The following is a 23,481-nucleotide window of genomic DNA, read 5'->3' as shown; positions in this document are numbered from 1 at the left end:
GTCCCAGTTTGGGGCGATGTATATAACGCATTTTATCTAACACACATAGAATGAGCGCGGTTTACGGACCGGACCTCCTCAGATGATGCGGCGCTCGTAATCTGGAGAATAATGTCGATTGACATCCTGGCAGACGGGGTGATGAACATACATAACGCTAGGTCGTTCTCCCTCTATTGCAAGTGAAAAAAAAACCGAAAGGGAGAGATCGGTGAACAGATGATAACGATAGGACATTCAGAAACGAGTCTTTGGTCCTCCAGGGTGATCTCTTCTATCGAGGAGTGACTGGAGAGCAAGCTTTGGGAGATCAATTTTAATCTGGCTCATTTTCTCTTCGGCCGCGGAACATACCGTAAATACCTGCATGCAAATTGGAAACAATTCTAGGTGAAGTATTACCACCGGAAAATTTTGTCCGGATAATGGTAGCTTTGCAAGAGGATTTGGATGCAATCAACTCCATGCTCGCAGCAATCTAGGATAAACTGCAAAAAGCAGATGAATTGGGGAAGGCACGGTTACAAACGCCGCGGATAGAAGAAAGGAGACCTAGGTAGTGGGCTACCTTCACTACGTGACGCGATACTATGTGATGTAATGATGGTTCCAACAGGAGAGATGTGTCCTGACCTGAATCTTTTCGAGATTTCCGCCTCCTTAAAATAGGAGAAGATGTGGAAGATGGATATGGGAGCAAGCAAATACAAAACTATAACGGAATGCAAGCATGCCGACTAAATCGTTAAGACGTAGCATGCTTGTGCGACCTTAGAATGGGAAATCGAGTTAACCGGATTCATATCAGGCAACACTGGCAATTCTACAGATGGATTGGTTTCGATCACATCATTGATAAAATTCAGGAAGGAGACCCATAAAAAGAATAAACATGGAGCCCACCCAAATTATACGCTATGCAGAGTAATAGACTGTGTGTGACTCAGCGGCAGTTTCGGATGCCAAGAGTAGAAAGCATAAAGCCCATTCCAAGCTGAGGCTATGAATATTTACGAAGACACTTTTTCTGAGGATTCCGCGACTAATACATAATTACTAGGCCTGTTTCTTACACTATTCTTTATTTGCGCACATAGCAAATATTTCCCGACAGTCAACCCAACGACTCATACAACAGCGAAATTACCATGGGAAAAAAGCTTTCACGTGAATAGGGTTGGAGCAGAAGGGAACCCCACATGGTCCCAATTTAACCCGAATCACCCCATACGAGTAGATTTCCCACTGACACGAATGTGTACAGTCAATAGGCCCATCCTAAACTTAGGGTAGGACAACCGTAAATAGCCAAATTTAAATATTACGGTATTAACATTTGAATAAAATTCTTTATTTATTGCTTACATTAGAAAAAAGTCGGGAAACCAGAAGCCAGACGCTTCAGGTATTGTGTGAAACAAAACCTTATTAGAACGGCGTTGGAAGATTGAAAGGTTCAAAACCTACTGCTGGCTCCTGCCATGCCGTTATGTGAGACTTCTTCCCCTAAAACCACCTCCTGCTCATTCCAGCCTCCCCACGGAATTCCTATAAAGTATTGGCGGGGCTGGATGAGCTTTTAATTGCCGCTCAATATGGTTCTTGTTTTCGTCGCAGTTCTACTTGCCTAAGCTGTTAGCGAAAACCATACATTTCCCTTACAACCCGGTTCCAAGCACTTGTTGACTCCAATATGAACGCCACAATATTTTCGGGTGTTAAGCGCCTGTCTGCGACCGTTTCCATTCTTGTACGGTGCGCGGTAACCTGGGGCAATCAAATATGACATGCTCCGTATTTTTACCACATTTCGGGCAGCATCGTCATAACCAAGTCAATGTAAATATATACGATAACCTCCATGTCTACTCAGGAATTGCGTTAACTCGTAGCTTAATTCCCCGTGGCTTCATTTAAACCATCCTTGTCCCCTCTCTTTTGCCACCGTTCGATAGATTCCCACCGTGCCAGCTGCCGTCGAAATATGCTAGACTCCCCAACTTCATACTTTTTGTCGTAAAGTTGCCGGCTTTCATTCGCCAAAATGTCTACAGGGAGCATTCCTGCTAGTTCATATGCTGGTTCTCGTGATGTTGTCCGATACGCACTGCATACCTGGAGTGTACTTAGCCAATACGTCATTCACAATTTTCGCAGTTTACTGTATTATCCAGAACAGTTGCCCAAACTAGAGCTGCGTAGAGTAACACGGAGGAGTACCCTAGAAAATAGAAGACGTCGATTTTGTCTTGGCCCACCAATGTTCAATGTTTCAATTTCTCAACCAGAATTGATCTCCCATATCGCTTCATTTGCATAGATCTCGAACTCGGCTTGGTGTTTTGCAACCACTGTTATTCCGATATTATCGGTGAAGCCAATAGTTGTTACGTTGTCTGGAAAGCATAGCGTCAACACTCCATCATACACAACTAGCCACAAGGACCTAGGACCGAACCTTGTGGCACCCCTCAAATTGTCGGCAATATTTTTAGCCCATGGTCCGAGTAGCAGCAAAGTCTTCTCCCTGGTAGAAAGTCATAACAATGCGTACAATCTATTTCAGAGCCTGTAGTATTGAGCGCATTTTTTAAGTCAATAGTTATTACTGGGCAACATTTTCCTTCTTATATTGCAGCCTGAGCCAGTACCATGCTGATTGCGTCGACAGCTGATTTCGCCTTATGAAATCCGAATTGTTTGTCGAAAAAGCCTTCTTCCTTTTATGCAACAGCGACCAGTTTGTTGTATATTACTCGCTCAAATAGTTTGCTAATGGTATTGACCAGATATATCGGTCTATATGAGGAGGGGTCACTCAGTGGTTTATCTAACTTCAGAATGAGTATGAGCTTTTGTAACTTCCATTGCTCGGGGATTCTCCCTCCCTAAGGCATGCGTGAAATACCTGGCGCTGTCCTGGCTGCTACTTTCAAGGCAATATTAGGGATTCCACCCGGTCCTGCAGTCTTCTTTTCAGGCAATCTTTTCGCTGTGTCTAGAACGTCCTCATTCACCACTACCGGAATTTCAGGAAGACTTATACAGTTCACATCTACTGGGAACAGAGTGTTGATTATAGTTTGCAACAGCTTAGTGATGACGTCACCGACCTGTATGAGCCATCCCATGGGTCAGAGTCAGCTTCAGTACACATCCACTTGAAATGTTCGTGATAGCTATTTGCAATTTTTTCCTAGCATTTTTACATTGCACGGTTTCTTCTGCGCTCGGAACATCTCCTAACTTTGAGGCACTTTTTCCAGCATTCCTCAATTTCTGAATTCCACCAGAAATAGGAATTTCGTCTTCGGAAAGCGTTACGCGCTGATGAAAAACTTCCAAATTCATTGTGAATTTCTTTAAGAATAAGCCGAGACCCCCATAAACTTTCCCGTGGTAAATACAAAACTTACTCGCCGAAAGGTAAATTCCTTCCCTGGAAAGAGGTTTTTGCGGAAGGTTGGAGGCTTCGCTTAAAGCTTACTGGGACGGATGACAAGAACTCTGCTGGAAAGTTATCTCGTTAGTACGTTGTGTTAACTGACTATCACGGGTTTCATACGAAAATTTATAGCTAATTTTAGTCAGTGCAGAACTAAATTTAGTTTTCAATATTTAGGGGAATCGCATGTTCCACGGTCAGTAAATTATTTAATTGGCGCCCAACGTGGGATTGCAAACCTTCTACTTTTCATAATTTGCATAGTATTTACACGTCTTAAGCTTTCGGGTAAAACAAGTTTTTTCATAGAATATGGTCATGTTGGGTATCAAATGAAAGTGTTCAATTGCTATTATCGAAAACTGGGATAATTTTCAACCTCGTTTAAAAAATAAGGAAGTCACAACTTAAAATATCGTACAAGAAACAAGAAAAACTGCGAACTCTTAGCCGCATTCGAGAGAAGAATCCTTTGAAGAATTTTTCGGCCCCCTACAGGTGGACAGACAATTCCATAGCCTATATAACGACGAAATTTATTAACGATACCCCCACCGTTTGGTTGTGGATAAAATGCGGGGTGACACGTTGCGGTGGGCGGGTCATTTATTCTACATGGGTGAGGATGATCCACCCCGGAAAGCCCGGACAATATCTATGGTAAAAAAGGAAGACGTGACAGACCCTGCCTGAGATGGAGCAATGGCATAGGTCAGAATTCCTTATTATGACGGATACCGGTTCATCGTTGATGATGATGGTAACAAATTAATCTGCGATATACATATGCATATTTAAATTTATATGTTTATCTTTGAATTTTGCGAAACGTAAATTAGAAGTCCATCATATAAGAAAAATATTTGAGACCCGGAACGTTCGGCTTCCGGTTTACGACTTATTCAACAGATTAAAACACCTGCTGAGGTTGAGGAAATCGAATTATTCTTGAAGTTAAACTAATAACTTCTCCTGTTTACAAACAAATTATATTTTGCGGAAACGGTGGAGAGTAAGTACTTGTATCCTAAATAAAATTTATTGTATCTATAAAAAAGAGAAGCTATTTGTTTAACTTCAACAACAATGTTACAAGCAACGGAAACGATAACTAATCTCTAATCATTTATTTTCAAGGGTTCAATATCTCAGCAATTGGCATCCAATTTACGAAGCAAGAGGAGATGGCCAGATGTGAAGAGCAGCGGTTACACTTGGAATTGAATGTTTATGCGGTGGCAACTTCCTTTCCTTTGAGCGCTTTGATCCCTCACGCTTCATTACTACAAATCAACGTGTCTATTCCAATGCGTGGGTCCGTACCGGATTCCAAAATAGACATTAATAGGGACTTCGCGACGGCCTATCGAATGATAATTAGAACGCGAACTAAAATTGGAAAATAGAAAAAAAACGGCTCGACTGCGCGCGTGGAGCCGTAAGTCTCCGGACCCGAATGCCGCGATCAAAGAGGGGAAGATCCACGACGGATCACAGTCCCAATTATTGCCTCTTCTGCCTCAGATTTTGAATGAGGCGCGGCCCCTGAGGTTCCCACCCTTCCTCGACATCCTCAGGCCAGTTTATCATTTTTGAGGATGTCCCTTTTAGAAGTTCTGCGGGAGCAAGGAGGAAAAGATAGGGAGGAAGTCCTCAAATTACATCAGAATTACTCAACCATCATTATATATTACCATTCAAACAAAAAAAATAAAAACAAATTTATAAACATAAATAGTAACAAAAATAAAAATAAAAAAAATAATTAAATTGAATTCAAGAATTATAGATAAAAACTAAAGGAGTAAACAAAAAAATTAAAAAAATAGAAAAAAACTTACCCAGATCGTCACTCCGAGCTCGGGATGATTTTGGTGTACAAATTCTAAAATATTTTATAAAAACAATTATAAAAAAATTAATTCATCTGTATCTATTTATGTTATTCTAACTTGACGATTCCTTCTCGAGCAAAATATGAAACACTTGGCACCAAGCAGGCGTATTGCTTAAATTCTTACAGAAACGATTGATATATTATGCTAGAATCCACACGTTTCTTAGCTGTTCAAAATCTGTCGTTTCCTACGAACGACAACCTTTCCGGAGTTTCTCCCCAACGTTCGAAACTTCCAACAAATAACGTCTCAAAAAAACAAAGCACTCCCGTTTTTGCCTGTGCATTTATCACTTGTCACTCTACGAATGACAATTTTTCTCGCTTTTCTACCAATGTTCCACCAACAAGCGAAAATCACTCCTTTGCTTCTTCAAGCAAAAAAAAAAGAAAAACCTCCTCCTGGCCCTCGGCCTTCCGTTTTTCTTGTTCTTGAGATTCCGCTCCCGTCGCGCAGCCGCGGTCACTACACAATGCAGTAGTTTTTAATGCTTTACCTTGGATTTTCTTTATTCCAATAACGGAGCTCAATGGATTTGTTCTAATCCATGTTCCTAACAAAGTCGCCTAATTGTAATACAACAACAATGGTTTTCACAATCGCAAGATAAGCGAGGATCCCCTTGGAATTGACTAATGCCTACAAAAACTGCACATGTATCACTACTAAACGATATGGTTTCCCTTTCCTCCGTGAACTTGGCACCCGCCGAAAAGATGGTGCAGTAAACACATTCTATTCGGATATCTTGTTACATAACATCCGAAAGACAACCCCTAAATCTAAGATCATAACGTGGTCGCTACTGGTGAGTTGAAACCCACACCCCTTTTACCACAAGCAGGGAATACATTGAATGAGTTCTAAATGTACTACTTGCACGGGAAATACCGCCGCAGCAGGACATCAACCTCCTGATTTAACAGAAAATACTACAAGATTTGAGAAGATATTAGAGTTCGAAGAGGACGTTTTCAGGCCGCGTTTTGACGTGAATGTATCATAATGGTTTTTGTTTTCAATTTTTTTTTAAATAACTTTTGAGAAGGAGATTTATGAAGTACATATTTGAAGCCCTAATGTTGAGTGTTCCAACTCATATCAACAAACAAACCATTGACACTTCCCTTCCGTATGCCCTGAGGGTTGGGACTTAAGAATACATTCAGAGACTTCCCTGCTTGTTGTAAGAGGCTATTCAAAGGGATGAAAATTTGTAAGCTAGCAATATGCAGATTTCGAAGCTTTACTGCTACCGAAACATCAACAAGGCTCCGGATACAAACTCTTTTGTCTATCGAAAACCAACAATGATTGGTTTCTGGGATGTGCGTACCCCTTTCGACAACTGTATCGAGGATCCTTGCAATGATCGGTTTCTCCGACTCGAGCGGGAACTCAAATAATATAAGCTGGATATTTTGGGCCTAAGCGAAGTAAGATGGTGGGAGTCTGGAGAGAACTATTCTCTTTCTCTCCACACTAATGGCAATATGCTTTTGTACTCTGGAAATTTGAGTGGTAGTAAATGCAAATCTGCTGACGGATTGTTACTAGGGGCTCCCGCAAGGCCTCCTCTTTTAACCTCGGAACCGGTTTTTTATAGTTCTCTGGCTGCACGATTTTGATCCAAGTTAAGAAGTATCACAATTGTACAGTGATATGCACCGACGGAGACTTCCGATATAGTGCAGAAGGATGTTTTCTACCAGTAATTACAAGGAATTCAAGGGAGGCTTTCTAAAGAGGACATTATGATCGTCATGGGAGATCTGAATACTAAGGTTGGCTCTAACATCAATTGCTCGGACATGTAATGAGAAGCCCTGGGCTAAGCAACCGCAAGGATAATGGCTGGAGGTTGGTGGTGAGATGAATTTCTGCAGCTTCCATCGCTTCATCATTAGTGGCTCAATGTTTGAGCACTGTCATAAGATCAGTTAGGTTTTAACTGACCAGCACCTCACGAGCAATCAGGCCGACCAGTTTGCGATCAGCAGTAGATTTAGGAGCTGCCTCTTGGATGTGCGTAACAAGAGAGGTGGCCTTGAAAGGGTCACCTACGTTCACTTGCTTGTTGCGTCTACCACTTTTCGCGTGATGTGTGTGAAGTGTGATTTTTGCCGACGGTAATGTTGCCCGACGCTTTAACAGTTCTGTCTAAAACCTAGAAATGCTGTTATCTCAACACCCAGGTCATGCTGAGTCTGTTCCGTGCTAGTATTCTTTTTATATTACTACATATATGGGAGTAGCATCTGTTAAGAAACCCTCACTGTTACTCAAAGGCTCCAAGGCGGAAGTGGCAGTAGATAGATCACACATTAAGGAGGGGCTACAATTGCATTACTGGCTTCGTTATGCAATAGAATCCACTCTCCCAAGTTAGCCGACGATTAGGTTGTCCAAGGGCACTTAGCACAGAACAGTAAAGAAAAAGTGTGGGCATCCGGGAAGTCCAAGAGTAGCTCAAGCCCATTGCAGGTAACCTCAAATAATGGCTTCTAGGTCTAATTGACCCTCTATAATCCCACGATAATGGAAACCATATATATTTATGTATATGTAGCCATTTTGGACATTTTCCAAAAGAATTGTAATATGTCAGGCCAACAAAATCGAATGGCCATCTCCCCGTAATTCCGAGGGGTACTAACCACGGCAGTAGCTACTGAGAGATGCTAGATTTCTGCCAACGAGCGAAGGGTCGCCAACCCCTCCTAGCAGTACCCAATTGTCATGAAATCGGAAAATGCACCCTGGATCAACAGAAATGCCTTCCCCGAACAGGTTAGGTGACTTGTCTGCAATTTTTTAAAGCATGGGGAAAAGAGAGTTTAAATTGGAATTCATTGTTGGTAAGAACCTCTTGCTCTACACTTCAAACCCGTTAGTAAAGGACTGTGTGTAATAATGTAAGTACTGTCAGTCGATGCGGATAGCGAGAAATGTTAGGCTGCCGAAATTGGTAACCCTGTGCACGGAAAGTACCCAGCCATACCCCACTTCCATCAGACTTTCAGGTTCCGAAGGTTAGTAGCCGGTGAACGACAACTCGGTGAAGTTCGGTAACTACGAAAAAAGAATCGCGATTATTGCGTTGCACCAATGTGGGAAAACGCCGAAAAAGATTCATAGTTTGTTAAAAAAGCTGCCGGTAATCGAACAATTCGTTTTTAGGACATCAGCTCAATACTGCGAAACAGTTAATCTGGTTGACACGCCGCGGGAGAGCCGTACGTCGCCCGAATGTCGTGCATGCTGTGCGTGAGCAGGTTCTTCGCAATCTTCTCCGCAACTAGAAACGAATGTCGGCGGAAATGGGCATTTCAGATCGAAGTATGAGTCATATTTTAAGAGAAGATCTCGATCTTGGTGGGTATCGGCGGTGCATTAGCCATATGTTAACGCTAAAACTGAAGGAAATACGCCGAACTCGGTGTGTTGCTCTTGTGCAAGGATTTCCCAGTAAAAAATACCACAAAATTCTATTTTCTGATGAACAAATTTTTACCTTTGAGGAAAAATTCAACCGACAAAGTCGAGTATATGCTCACAATTGTTATGAAGCCAAAGAAAATGCTCCGCGAGTCCAACGTTGCCACCATCCCACTTTTGTCACGGTATGGCGAGATATCTCACATCACGGAGTAACTGATATTCATTTCTGCGAGGCCGCCGTCAAAACCAATGCGAGCATGTACGAGAAGATGTTACAGGATGTAGTCGAACCATTCAGTGAATCTCTATTCGCTGGAAAGCCGTGGTGCTTCCAGCAGGATTCGGCCTCCGCTCACAAAGCCAAGACAATTCAGCAGTGGTTAGTGGCGCATGTTCCTGACTTCATACTTCATAACCGCGGATGAATGGGCATCAGACAGCAAAGATTTGAATCCTCTGGACTACAGCCTTTGAGCTAAGTTACAGGAGACTGCCTACGATCGAACTTACACCGATTTGGAGAGTTTGAAGGCCAGCATGGTGCGTGCAACTGGAGAAATGCCGCTTCATACCGCGCACGAAGCGATCGATGCATGGCCTCACAGACTTCGGGCCTGTATAGCTTGAATAATTTTTTTTTCGTTTAAAAACTCTATGTTTCCCTTTTCTAATGGTGTACTTTTCGATTGATTTAGTTTATTACTTCGTGAGAACTAAAGATTTGTTTGACCAACTGAACTTATGGCTATACAATGTACAAAAAAAAACCTGAGCATCTTCAAATAGCCGAACTTACTACTGTATTGACCACGTGTTTATTCAGGAAAGATGAGTCTGAAGCATTCTCGATGTTCATACGTATTGAGTACCGAACTGCGTCTCTGAAAGTGAAGCGAAAGCCACCTATCAGTCTCCCATCTCTCTCTCAACATCGATAGACTCCACAACGAACCCCGGCTAGTGTATGTTCCTATTCTGGAAAACAAATTAAGATCCATACTCAAAACTTGAGAAATAAACCCGTCAATGACATACAATAAGATACGCCATTAAAACTGTCGCGGAAGTAAAATTGGGAAGCCCCCTAATTTTATGGGATAACTTAGTCCCGAAATGGAGAGTCTTCCTTGTGTTTGTCACGAGAAGTGGAAGCTTTTTACAATTGCAAATCCTTGGACCTTGTAATCGCTATATTCAAGTCCTCATTTTAGTCGTATGTAAGCCGTATGAGGAAGAGGTTGTCGCGTCCCTGCTATGCGAAAATCAGAAACCTTATATGCAGTCAATAAGTGAAAATAGATTCGTTCGTTGATAAAAAAAATCACTGCTAGTATCAAGAGTAGACTGCCCTTAAGGGGGGTTCCTTATGTGATGGTTTCCAGAAATCGAATTTTCGTTTTATATATCTATATTTTGAAAGCAAAATATGTTGCGAATATACTGCAGAAGTTATAGATCGAAATTCTACATATTTACCGAGTTACATTGATACATAGCACTGTATTATTGAGATGGTCCTTTTTTTGGACCGGGATCTCATAGTCAATATTTTGTTTCTGTTGTGGTTGTTGTTCCTCATCATCATCATCATCATCAACGGCGCAACAACCGGTATCCGGTCTAGCCCTGCCTTAATAAGGAGCTCCAGACATCCTGGTTTTGCGCCGAGGTCCACCAATTCGATATCCCTAAAAGCTGTCTGGCGTCCTGGCCTACGCCAACGCTCCATCTTAGGCAGGGTCTGCCTCGTCTTCTTTTTCTACCATAGATATTGCCCTAATAGACTTTCCGGGTGGGATCATCCTCATCCATACGGATTAAGTGACCCGCCCACCGTAACCTATTGAGCCGGATTTTATCCACAACCGGACGGTCATGGTATCGCTCATAAATTTCGTCATTGTGTAGGCTACGGAATCGTCCATCCTCATGTAGGGGGCCAAAAATTGTTTGAAGGATTCTTCTCTCGAAAGCGGCCAAGAGTTCGCAATTTTTCTTGCTAAGAACACAAGTTTCCGAGAATACATGAGGACTGGCAAGATCCTAATCTTGTACAGTAAGAGCTTTGACCCTATGGTGAGACGTTTCTAGCGGAACAGTCTTTGTAAGCGGAAATAGGCTGTTGTTGTTGTTCCTAGAACATCAAAGTGGGTCTTGCGGATGCGGTAAGAATTAATCTACTACTCGACTCACACCTATTTCTGACAGGCTCACCAGAGTACAACACCGCCATGCTGCAAAAGTAGAAGAGTACCCCCTAGAATTCCACCACCTTGCCTCGCCTAACTCCAGAATGCCCACCGTGCACCGCTAAAATTCCCAATGAAGTTACAATAACCAACCATGCTGGGAAGCCCCGATACCGTCGTCGAGGCACATAAATTCATTTGGTCGCTTTTACGACAAGCAACGAATACTTTGAATAAGTTCTAAACATATAACTCGTTCTCTCTCAAATGGGCATGGATCTTCCGTCTTCTTTGCCAATATAGCGCTTTATGTAGTGTCCTGTATTACTGGAAAATGTCTATTTCTGAATTAACTCAAGAGAGGGATTTCCAGTAAATTCTTCAAATACTATGATTAACTTTATTTGGGAAGATATCTGAATGAGATGTTTTGAAGCCAAGCCTTATTATTATTATTTTGTTAAGGGAAAGTCGCACCGCGTCCTTGAAGAACTATTGTGCCCCTTTTACTGGTTATAGTGTACCTATCCATCATAGTATCTCAAGCAGGCCAGTAACCGTTAGGAACTTTAGTATGTTCCCCACTTCCAGAAGTTTCAGCTTTGCATCTGGTATTAAGTGTTCTCCCAGATGTATCGACCTACTTTGCACAAGTGCTGGACACTGTCCTAGGACGTGCATAGAGGTTTCGTCCTCCTCCTCACAGAACCTGCAGGCAGTGTCCGTAGATATCCCTAGCTTCCCTAGGTGGTAGTTCAGCCGACAATGACCAGTGAGAATTCCCACTATGATTCGGAGGTTCTTTTTGGTGAGGTTTAAGCAATCCTTTGTGCGCATGGGTTCGTATCCCCCAATAAGCACCCTGGACTGCTCCATCCCTGCTAGGCCCGCCCAATATAGTTCCCTCAACCGTTTTTCTTCGTTTCTTAGATTCATAGCCATGAAACCGTTTCCGATTCCACAGAAGGGTTCTGGCCCGTATAAAGGCATCCCTGCTCCCTTTTTGGCTAGTTCATCCGCTGCCTCATTGCCTTCCAGCCCAGCATGGCCTGGAACCCAAAGTATCCAGACCTTGTTGGACGAGCCGAGTGTATTCAGTCTCTCAAGGCATTCCCATACCAGTTTAGAGTTCACCTGGTTGGACCTAAGTGCCTTGATCGCTGCTTGGCTATCGGTGAGAATAGCTATGTTCTGCCCCCTGTAGTTCCTTTGCAGATTAAAGGAGGCACATTTGTCTATGGCGTAAATTTCCGCCTGAAATATGCTAGTGTACCTGCCCATTGGCTCAAAGTACATTTTCCTTGGACCAATGACACCGGCACCCGCTCCCTCTGCTGTGAGGGATCCGTCAGTGTACCAAGTAATCAGTTGCTGGTTTAAGCCGTATGTCACAGCCACGCTTTCCCAGTTTGTCTTGTTACTCCAACGTGTTTCAAACTTCTTATCGAAGTGAAACCTCGTTGTCATGTTGTCCCCCGGTATCAGTAATTCGGGATACCGCCTAGAAAGGATATCAATCTTCCTTCGATTTAGGCAGCTCCCCGCCTCACTCATGCTACCGGCCATCCTGAATATTGATCTCCTTGCCTGCATCTGTATGTGCAGATGGAGAGGGGTTAATCCCAGAAGGACCTCCAGGGATGCCGTTGGGCATGTCCTCATTGCCCCACTGATACACACGCAAGCCAGCCTTTGGAGCTTATGTAATTCCCTGGCTTGTGTGCTGAGTTGGGTTCTTTCTGCCCAGATTACCGCTCCATAGGTAATCATTGGTCTTACTATTGCAGTATATATCCAAAGTAGTATCTTCGGGCTACAACCCCATTTTTTTCCTGCTATGGATCTGCAAGTCATCAGAGCCCTCGTGGCTTTCCGACAAGTGTTTCCCACATGTGTCTTCCAGAGTAATTTTTGGTCTAGCGTGATTCCCAAGTATTTGACCTCTGTTTCTCGTTTCACCTCCATATCATGTAATGTTATGGCTTTCAGGTGATCCAGCTTACGCCTCCTAGTGAATGGTACTATGGTGGTTTTGGTTGGGTTGATCCGCAGTCCACCTTCCTGCACCAGGCACTAGTAACCCTTAATCCAGTTTGGATTCTATCACATAGGGTATCTTCATATTTGCCCCTACAGATTAGAACAATGTCGTCCGCGTAGCCCTGGACTTGTATTCCAGTATTAGTTAACACGTCCAGGAGTTCATCCACTACCATACTCCACATCAGCGGCGATAGTACTCCGCCCTGTGGACAGCCTTGAGTGGTGTTCATGATAATAGAATTTGTACCTGTTTGTACCTCTATTTGTCTGCTTTCTAGCATTTTGCCCATCCAGAGTGCCAGGGTGTTTCCCACTCCTTTGCGGCTCAGGGCATCCTGTATCTCTGTGTGCGATGTGTTGTCGAATGCTCCTTCGATATCCAAAAAAAAACGCGCACAGTGCAATTGCCAATTGCCAAGCCTTTTGGTGAGTTCTGAGAAAAATACTATTGCGCTTTACATTTTAAGCCCTAATACTCCTATACTACAACGCATTTGGACAGTTAGGTCAATTTCGAAGCCTTTTTACTACTTCCATACCCTTTTGCACATTTGGAGGGCCCCTTCTTCTTTTGCGGGTTGTCCCTACCGATAGCAAGAGCAAATGTTAATCAAGGACCCGCAATGGTATCAAGCCTAGACTGGGGAGTAAATTCATAATATAGTGCTGCACACCAATGGATGCTTCTGATGTAGAAGGAAAGGGGGCTTCCTAAAAGATATTCAATGCAGTCCAGTGTAAAGTAGAGGCTTCCTAGTGATATGGCAAAAGAGTGACGAATACCGATCCACAATAGATTTAACTTTCATCTTCTAGATGTTCTTAATAACATTGGCATCGATGTTCACACAACTGCAGTTGCGTGTTGTATGGGCATCTACTGCAGTGACTAGCAATATTTGCAGTACCACGTTGCTATCAAAAGCGTTTTTCTATCTGAGATACCACTTCCACCCACACTTAAGACCTGAAAATCTGGAGAATGGAAGAAGGGGATGATCGTTAAGATTCCCAAGAAGAGTACACAACAGAGGAGTGGAACAATTGGACAATGGTGACAATATTGTTGCTTTATTGAACTCTCCGTTCAACGTAAGCAAAAGGAAAACAAACTGCTTACAATAAAAATAAATACTATATTTCAACTTTTCGCTTGATAAATTTCTGTATACGGAAGTATGCAACATGTAAGCACATATTACAAAGGATTTCATTAAATAAATAATAAAATGAAATAAAAACAACTGAAACGGAACAGCGGTAGCGAAATAACTTCAAACTATTTTCGTGAAAACGAAATCAATAAACTTAAGGAAAAGAACTTAAAAATCAACAACAATGGCCACGGATTCATTTGTGTTCGTATTTGGTATAGCTTAACGTATGTCGTATTAGAATATCTTTCCTAAACTATGCGTTCGTCGGAATGGATTCCAACCAGTTGACGATAGCGTGCCGAAACGCCCTTTACTGGATTTACTGCGGGATTTTGGCTTTGACGTGGTTCCGGTAGGACTGGATGAGCCGGACGAAACTCCTGATGAACTGGCCGCAGATAGTGTTGAAATAGAACCGTTGGATGAAAGTGGCTGTAAGAAATGTGAGTTACGAATCCAGTTTGAAAAAGAGAAGGAGACCCTGGTGAGTACGCACCTTTAAGTAATTTCGGTCCATGGGGGTAATAACCTTTAACTCTAGACTCGTTCCTGCAGATTGTATAAGTCGTACCACTTGTTGATGCGTGTACCATTTAACGTCGACTCCTGATATCTCCACAAGGAAGTCTCCCTCCTTGATTCCACCCAACTGAAGATTTGTTCAAATTATTATAATTATAGTTCGCATTAATGTTGAGTTTTACTTACATCTGCTAACGAGTTGATATCTACATGTGAAATAATTACAGGGGCATCGCCTCGAATGTGGAATCCGAAACTTTCAAAACTCTCAGAGTCGTCATTCTTGATACTGTCTGAGGACAGACATTTCGAGCATACTCGCGTTTCATTTCCCCGAATGACGGAGGATGATTTACATTCGCAATCGTAATTAATTTTCACCTCGGATCTGATAGTACCTCGTTGAAGTCGCACGCATCTCGGTGCAGTCCAATGTCTTCGGGCGGAAAAGATGGCAATTGGGCCTAATCGTTTGAAAGGATCATCCACTTTATATGAGGTAAAATCGGGTCCAGTCAAAGTGATCGTGAATTTGGAAGATGCTGTAAAAGGGAGAGTTTGTTTTCCATATTCTTCTGGGATGTCTTTTGTACTTACGTTCAACATTTACTTCTACAAGATCAAAATCTTCGTCGATATCTTTTTCAGTTTTCTCTTCAATGAATTTTTCGTATTCCTCTCGAGTTTTGTAGTAAGACTCTTTAAGCACTTGAATCAGAGCTGTTTTATTCTAAAAGAAAAAAGTATAAGTAGATTCGCAAGTTATATTAAAATCCCTAGAGTTCTTCAGATTTTCTTAAAAGAATTCAGATGGTATTTAGAGTACTAAGCTATTGAACGGAAAATTGCGATTCAAAGTTCGCTGGTGACAGACGGATTTAAATCACATGGGCAATTCAAGGTGATGAAACGGAAGGGTTTCCAGAAATTCCAAAGCATGATTCAAAAAATCCCTCACCAAACTAGCCTAGACTGCTATGCAGTGCATGAAGAACTTACACAAGATAAGAAGAAAACCGATAAGGCATTCCACACCTACATTTTTCGGATGCTGATGGTTGCTTCAGAAACGAAATTGGACAATCAATGATCAAGAATATCATCGAAGGAATTCCAGATGAGTAATTGAAGAAAACCATCCTGTGTGGAGCCAAGTCGTTCCAGGACCTGAATAGGAAACTTCGACAATACGAGGTAGGAAGCGTGTTTCAGGTTAACGTTGCATAATTGGACAAGCTCTCACACGACCAACAATATGTTTGCTTGCTGGTCTCAAAAAGCTGCCTGGAGGGGTTAGAACCGGAGTAACAGCCCGGGCGTGGTCTCACTGCACTGTAAAAGGTGCTAACAGACCCAAGCCAAGATGAAACAATATACTTCGATGACTGCGTATCTTAGCGGACACGTGGTATCTAGTATGCGGACTCTAAATACCTTAAGCATCTACAGTTTCAATTAGGACTTTTACCCTGGCGGCCGGGCTAGACGGCCGGACTCAAATTCTAAAAAATAAAAAGGACAACAGTATAAGAGAAGAGCATCACCACTACCAAGTCCACCAACGGCGAATGAACTGCTGGCATCCAACCAGCAGGCAGTAGCCGTCGAACGCAATATTGGGGGTGCTAGCCATAGTACTATCTAGAACCAACACCCAGGCCTTCCTGATGCAAGGCGTCACACTGCCTAGAGGTTTCCAACCTGAAAACCACTATCGTCGAACTGTACGTAGCGAGTACCGGCCAGCGATCCTCCATGGAATGAGGACCAACAAAAATGCTCTTGGAAGCCAGTGAAAACATGTGAGTCCATTGGAGCCTACTTAAGAGCTGGTATCAGAATAACATTGCAAATAATAAAAATCCTTAAATACTTCGTATATACCAAAATATCACGATTGTCATGGAGTTCATATATTCCTTAACAATCGCCTGGAAACTTTTACAAAACTCAGACGTCAAGCAATCGCACTACAGAACCCTTCAGTAAAGTGACCAGAAGCCATTTACGAGTGGAGCTGACGCTGAGCTACGCTAGCGGCAAACTCTCGCCTCAGGTCTTGACCAACCAACAAGAGAAGCATGGGAATGTATACCTTGCTTTGATTTCTCCCAGCACCAGTTCTCCAGAGACTTTCTCTCTGGGGAAAGGGTGAAGATCAAAATTGTCTCATACGACATGATTCCTAGGAGACCGGTTGCTGCCGAAGATTCTCATGTTTAAAGACAACCTCTCCCAATTCAGATGACGGGAAGAAACCTGAAGTGAACAGCCTCCCAACTCCGCATAAATGTATAGTTCTTAGAGGCCCTAGCAGTACTCGAGGGATGTCTTACAATGGACAGTATCAACTTTGATCTGGTAGATAGCCACTTGACCAAACCTGTGAGTAGACGACCGCCCCAAGGTAGCGTCAAAGTTTTCCGCTCTGCAAAACCAAAGACTACTTGGACCCAGCCGTCGCGGGAAGCACAGAGGAATTAAAGATCGACGGTTTGACAATCCCCTTACGCAAACAGGCTTAATTATCAAAAGTCGGAAGGCGGTCCTTGATATCACCCTACTAACTGACAATAAGGCTTTCAGAGCGGAGAACTGAAGAGTGCCCGATTAGAGATCACAGCTGAATACTTTTCAGTCTAAACCTCGCTGTATACATTTTCTAATCTTTCAAAGACCCCAGGGGGACAAAAGGAATGCTCCCAGCGGCGTGCGCAATCCACTCCTCGACTCAGACCATTTTACTGTTTTGCATCAAGGAATCATTGAAACTAGAATAACGTATGTTTGTGTATGATTACTTTGCAGTCCTACGGCATTTCAACATTCATCGAAATAATAGAGGTTTCCACCCGTGACACAATTTTTTAATAACCCTAAAGAGTAACCAGCTCAATCCACAAATTCACGGACAACTTCTGCATAGTCCCGAAGTAACAGTTTGGTGCACGATCGAAAACGTCGGCGTGATCGGACCATATGTTTTTATGGCTTCGATAAAATGAGGCTACGGCACACACCGCCAGGGCATCCATCAGGGACCCTCGCAACGTGTTTGCTAATTATCTCATTTCAAGATATGGCGCTCTTCACGAGGAACATTCTTGAGAGATCGCCACACTAAAAGCAACATACCTTGGCTGTTCCTGGATAGAAAAAGAGGAATGTGGACCCTTCCTAAAGCCAACAAAAAGGAAGCTGCTGCTATTTATCAACAAGGCAAGGGTACCCGAATTTCACCTGCGGCGACTAAATTGTTACTTTTCTACAATGTAAATCCCGTAATCCTGGATCTTAAGTTGAAGTGGAGACTACACATAGAATTGAGAGCTAAGAAGGTTATAAGTCTACAAGAGAGCATTCAGGGTCTCCAGCCGAACGCGGTTCTCTTGATGTACACATCAAGGTGCGGAGGGTCGTCTCATCCTAAGGTAAAGTTTTATTGTATGGTAGTTGGTGTTAAGCAAGAAATATAATAGAGCTAAATTTAATAGGATCCAAAAAACGCATTTGCAGATAGTACGAGGATCCCTGCAGTCAATGTACTCTTGCACATCCTCCATAATAAATACGCTGTATCGTACGAAGCCCAAAGGCCATAATAACATAACTACCAGAAGAAGTATCTCGGGAACTCTGATCATTGCCAATAGACTACGCCACACGCAAGCCGAACTTCAAGAAGCATTTTTCTGTGGGTTTTACAATCAGGACAGAGTGGAAGAGCGACGATGTGTTACGAGATTACGACACAATATTCTTTATCAACGGATCAAAGATCAATCTGAGGAGTCGGTGTGAAAGCACTCTCGAATACGTACAGTGCAGACGAGACCAATGGACTTCTCAGATTCACCAGTTTATTTGAAACGGACTACGACTGGGGTGTGATCCGAACCCCAAGAGTAACATAATCATTCTCACAAATAGCCAACCGTCAATAAGGCTTTATACTCAAAGCTAGCATTATCCAAATTGATGAGGCCGGCCAGAGACACCCTAAGCAGCCTGGTCGATACACTCGAAATAATGTTCCTCTGGGTTTCCGGTCATAGAAATATAGAGGAGAGTGAGCAGGCCGACGGATTGATAAGCCAAAGTTCCGCTCTTGACGCACGCTCGGTGAACGCAGCCGGTGTCCCAATGATATCTAAGATGTGTCAAATGCACACGGCACAGGTGATGAATTGTCGTCATCTGAAGTCAGCAGCTGTCAAATATTGCGGACAGCTATTGATTTCAGATGACCCCTCCTACACAAAAAACCTATCAGGAAAGCTTTTTGACCAGACATGTATAAACGAACTACAGCGATTTACATAGGGCACCTATAGACGATCATTTTACCAGAGTCATCATCATCATCGCCTTCTTTTCTACCATATACATTGCCCTTATAGACTTTCCGGGCTGGATCGTCCTCATCCATACGGATTAAGTGACTCGCCCACCGCAATCAGTTGAGCGGAATTTTATCCACAACGAGACGGTCGTGGTATCGCTCATAGATTTCGTTGTTATGTAGGCTACGGAATCGTCCATCCTCATGTAAGGGGCAAACAATTCTTCAGAGGATTCTTCTCTCGGCCAAGAGTTCGCAGTTTTTCTTTTTTGCTAAGAACCCAAGTCTCCGAGGAATACATAAAGACTGGCAGAATCATTGCCTTCTACAGTACCCTATGGTGAGACGTTTCAAGCGAAATAGTTTTTGTAAACTGAAATAGGTTCTGTTGGCAGCCAACAACCGTGCGCGGATTTCATCATCATAGATGTTGTCGGTTGTGATTTTCGACCCAAGATAGGAGAAATTTTCAACGGTCTCAAAGTTGTAGTCTCCTATCCTTATTGTTTTCGTTTGACTAGTTCGATTCGACATTATTCGTTCTTTCGATTTTGGCGCTGACGTTGCCACCATGTACTTCGTCTTGCCTTCATTAATGTGCAGCCCAAGATCTCACGCCGCCTGCTCGATCTAGATCAAGGTAAACTGTGCATCTCGGGTTATTCTTCCCATGAGGTCAATATCGTCAACATAGGCCAGTAATTGGGTGGACTTGAAGAGGATGGTGTCTCTCCCATTTACATCGACATTGCGAATCACTTTCTACAGGACCAGGTTGAAGAGGACGCATGATTGGGCATCCCCTTGTCATAGACCGTTGTTGATATTGAATGATCTCGAGAGTGATCGTGCTGCTTTTATCTGGCCTCGCACATTGGTCAGAGTCAGCCTAGTCACTGTTATCAATTTCGTTGGGATACCGAATTCTCTCATGGTCGTGTACAGTTTTACCTGGCTACGCTGTCATAGACGGCTTTAAAGTCGATGAAAAGATGGTGCAACTGTTGTCCATATTCCAACAGTTTTTCCATCGTTTGCCGCAGAGAGAAAATCTGATCTGTTGCTTATTTGCCTGGAATGAAGCCTTTTTGGTATGGGCCAATGATGTTTTGAGCGTATGTGGCTATCCGGGCTAGCAAGATAGAGGAGAATATCTTATATCATAGATGGTACTCAGCAACGGGATACCTCTATAATTGCTGCACTGCGTGATATCCTCCTTTTTATGTATGAGACAGATAATGCCTCGTTGCCAATCTTCAGGCATTTATTCGCTGTCTCATACTTTGAGCATCCGTTGATGAACCAGTTGGTGTAATTGGTCGCCTCCATATTTAACCAATTCCGCTGTAATCCCATCGGCTCCTGGCGACTTATGGTTTTTAAGCTGATGAATTGCACGCACTGTTACTTTCATGCTTGGTGGTGGCAGCATTTGTCCGGCGTCTTCAGTTGGCGGGACCTCCAACTCGCCAATGTTCTGGTTGTTCAGTAGTTCATCAAAGTACTCAACCCTCGCTCCAATATGCCCATTCTTTCCGAAATCAGATTTCCCCCTTTGTCTCGGCTGGATGAACATCGAGGTGTGTAAGGCTTCATCCTACTGACTTGTTGGTAAAACTTGCGTGCCTGGTGCGATTGTTCCCTGTACTTTTCTAATTCACAGACTTGTTGTTTCTCCCAGGCCTCCTGGTTGCTAGAGTGCAGTAGAAAAGAAAACCCCAAGCACCTCCTTTGTGATTGTCCAGCTCCAGCTAAATCCAGGCTGCGGACACTAGCTAAACAATTTTTTGAACGTCACTAAGAGATCTCAAGTTGTAAGGGTGGAGGCACTCCCCTTGTACAGCAGACAGATGTTTATGTTAGCGACATATTACAGCAAGAAAGGTGGAACAGCCCGCAGGGAGAACATAACTAGCCTAACCAATATGACTTTCCATGCCTTTAGTTTTATTCCAATGTACATCGATATCTTTACCACTTCCAACAGCATTTGTGCCATTTGGCCAGCATTTTACCCAAAAACAGCAATTCCTGCTCAGAAACCGTTATACTTATGTTATTATATATGTTTTCTAAGGAGAAACTTCATATTTCTGTTCTATAACCATCTTGTAGTCCTACCGTTTCCGCCTTCACTGGATAACCAGGAGTAAGAAATTTACTTTTCTTGAGACAATATTCCGTTTTCAACCTGATATATAAGAATTGTTAAGCGTTTTACATTTATTCCATATTTTCCAATATATAGATGTGTACATGATACCTAATAACGAACGGTCTCTAGTAATCACTTCATATGAGAGGTCCGCTTAGCGAACACGCTCTGACATTTCTAGTCATTGGGAGAATAATTGTTATTCTCTTGTTTTACCTGAGGTTACCTGACAATATGTCATGGATTTCATTCCTTTTTGCACATACAAATACATTTTCCATATGATTTTTTCTATTTATTGATTTCCGGAAAACTACTTTTCTCCGATGCTTGTTTAATTGACACATCATTTAGACAGTCTTTAAAACAAACAGGTCTGACAGGAGGGGGTAGGGAAAGAGGGAATTCCCTCCGGACCGGAGTTTTCTCGGAGGCCCAAAACAAAAATTTCAATTAAAAAATGTGTAATAATTTTGCATTTTGGGCCGGTTTTTTGGCATAATTTTCACTCCAGGCCCGAGTTTCCTCTGCGCGGACCTGGAAACAATGATAACAATCATTGGCATGACAATCCAATTAGGTTAGTGTATTAGAGTACTTCATTGAAGACCGTGACGGTACACAGCACCCAGAGGGAGGCGACGTTATCGACATTGCGCTCGCCCCTGATTATTACCCTGGTTTGACTCAGCTTGGTGCTCCAACCATTGACCTATCGGGACACCTGAAAGTAAGCGCTGCAAAATTCCCTAAATGTTGGTCAATATTTGTACGAGTGCATTCATAAGGAATGAACAACACTAAATAGTTACATTCGCCGCCGAAGCTAAGCTTGGCCTATTTCGTTGTTCGTGATTACCATATTAGGATCTCGTCCGCATTTGATGTTCGAGATGTCGACTCAATTAATATGTTGAGTTAATGAGGTCCTACTATATTAGTATTTCATTGTGAGCGAAAATCCAAATTACTTCGATTACCGTCAAAATAAACAGATCTAATTCCGCTTTTAACTCAGCAGAAACTGTTTCCAAACTCAGATGAAATACGAGAAAACTTAAAATAAAGATTTGCTTAGGAAACGAAAGAAATAATTGGAGGATCGCCAGCTGATGGTAACTGCAGAATGGATAACATTCCGTCAAGTAGATCCACAAGAACTCCAATTTCCACTTAAGAAAGAACCTCAAACCTTCACTTACCTTCAAATAACGACACATCCTTTGCAATCTTTGGGCCTCTTCATGACTAGCCAGCGATTCCTTCATGTGGGCTCGTTTCAACGCACACGCACTGTGACTATCTTCAATAATAAAGTCATTTACTATGAATAGGTCCACTTTCTGGGAATCTTTCACTGGTCCATTCATTTTTTCGCCAATTTCAATACACTTTGCTGCATAGTGATGTGATAAAGCTGGAAAACAAAAGGTAATGAGTAAGGAATTTATAGCAATTACAGATACTAACGATACCTTTGTAATATTCTGCTTTCAAAGGCACTAGTCCTGCCCAGCATTCAGGTAGGTAAGTATGAGTGTCGTTAGTTTGTATACTTCTGTGCATATCAAGGTATTCTTTTGTAAGTTGTGCTGCTTCCCCAGACAGCTCGCGGTAAGTCTAAAATAAGAATGTTACATGGGAAAGCCGATTAGTAATTTACAGTCAAGGAGGCAGAAATGCAGAAAAACGAGTATCAGAATCGTAGCATACTCACCATAGCCAAAGGTTTAACTTCAGGAGAATCCACTTGTAATTCTAATTTTTCGAATAAGCACTCACGGGCTTGTGCAAGCATTAGCGATACTAGGACATCGAGGACCTGCGGTTTCAAGTCCATGGAGGGAGCATTTGTGAAAGTGTCGTATATGTGTCGGAAAACTCCAGCTGCCCGTAAAAAGCTGTCTACTGCTGAGTCGAGTCCTTTTTCCGATGTACGATCATGCTTAGCACCAATTTGTGTGTAAACGGCTCCAAGATTGAAAAGAATACAGGCTTTCTCGAAGGCTATGGTTCGCTGGCAGGATGGTACACCTGAAGTGACAAAATAGTTAGGAAAGGCAATCCACCGACATATAACCCCTCCCTCACCTGTTAAGGAATCATACCACTCAAAATATATGCCAAGGTTTCTATCGGGTGGGAAGAATCTTCGTTCAACGTAGTATAGTAGGTTATAGTAGCGGAAGAGTAGTGAAACGCCTTGGAGGTCTCTAGCAGGGGTTCGTGCGGCCTAAAATGAAGACCATTATTTCAAGCTTGAATCTATTAATCTCTAAATTTGAT

The 23,481-nt window shown here is 42.7% G+C and overlaps 1 protein-coding gene across 6 annotated transcripts in view; it reads right to left on the bottom strand.

Annotated features, from left to right (window-relative positions):
- Positions 1–14,132: 14,132 nt before the first annotated feature.
- LOC119657546 (rhophilin-2) overlaps positions 14,133–23,481 on the bottom strand; it is a 169,219-nt gene continuing 159,870 nt past the window's right edge. For all 6 annotated transcript variants that reach the window (XM_038064496.1, XM_038064493.1, XM_038064494.1 and 3 more), the window contains 8 exons: positions 23,287–23,428; positions 22,913–23,229; positions 22,671–22,815; positions 22,398–22,612; positions 15,293–15,425; positions 14,882–15,237; positions 14,670–14,822; positions 14,133–14,605 (listed from right to left, as the gene is read on the bottom strand). In XM_038064496.1, coding sequence (XP_037920424.1) covers positions 14,408–14,605; positions 14,670–14,822; positions 14,882–15,237; positions 15,293–15,425; positions 22,398–22,612; positions 22,671–22,815; positions 22,913–23,229; positions 23,287–23,428 — 1,659 coding nt within the window. In that variant the 3' untranslated portion in view covers positions 14,133–14,407. The remainder of the gene's footprint in view (positions 14,606–14,669; positions 14,823–14,881; positions 15,238–15,292; positions 15,426–22,397; positions 22,613–22,670; positions 22,816–22,912; positions 23,230–23,286; positions 23,429–23,481) is intronic.

Source organism: Hermetia illucens, chromosome 5, assembly GCF_905115235.1.
Source record: "Hermetia illucens chromosome 5, iHerIll2.2.curated.20191125, whole genome shotgun sequence".
Taxonomy (NCBI): Eukaryota; Metazoa; Arthropoda; class Insecta; order Diptera; family Stratiomyidae; genus Hermetia; species Hermetia illucens.
The sequence above is the reverse complement of the archived record's forward strand: the minus strand, read 5'-3'. Positions and strand labels throughout refer to the sequence as shown.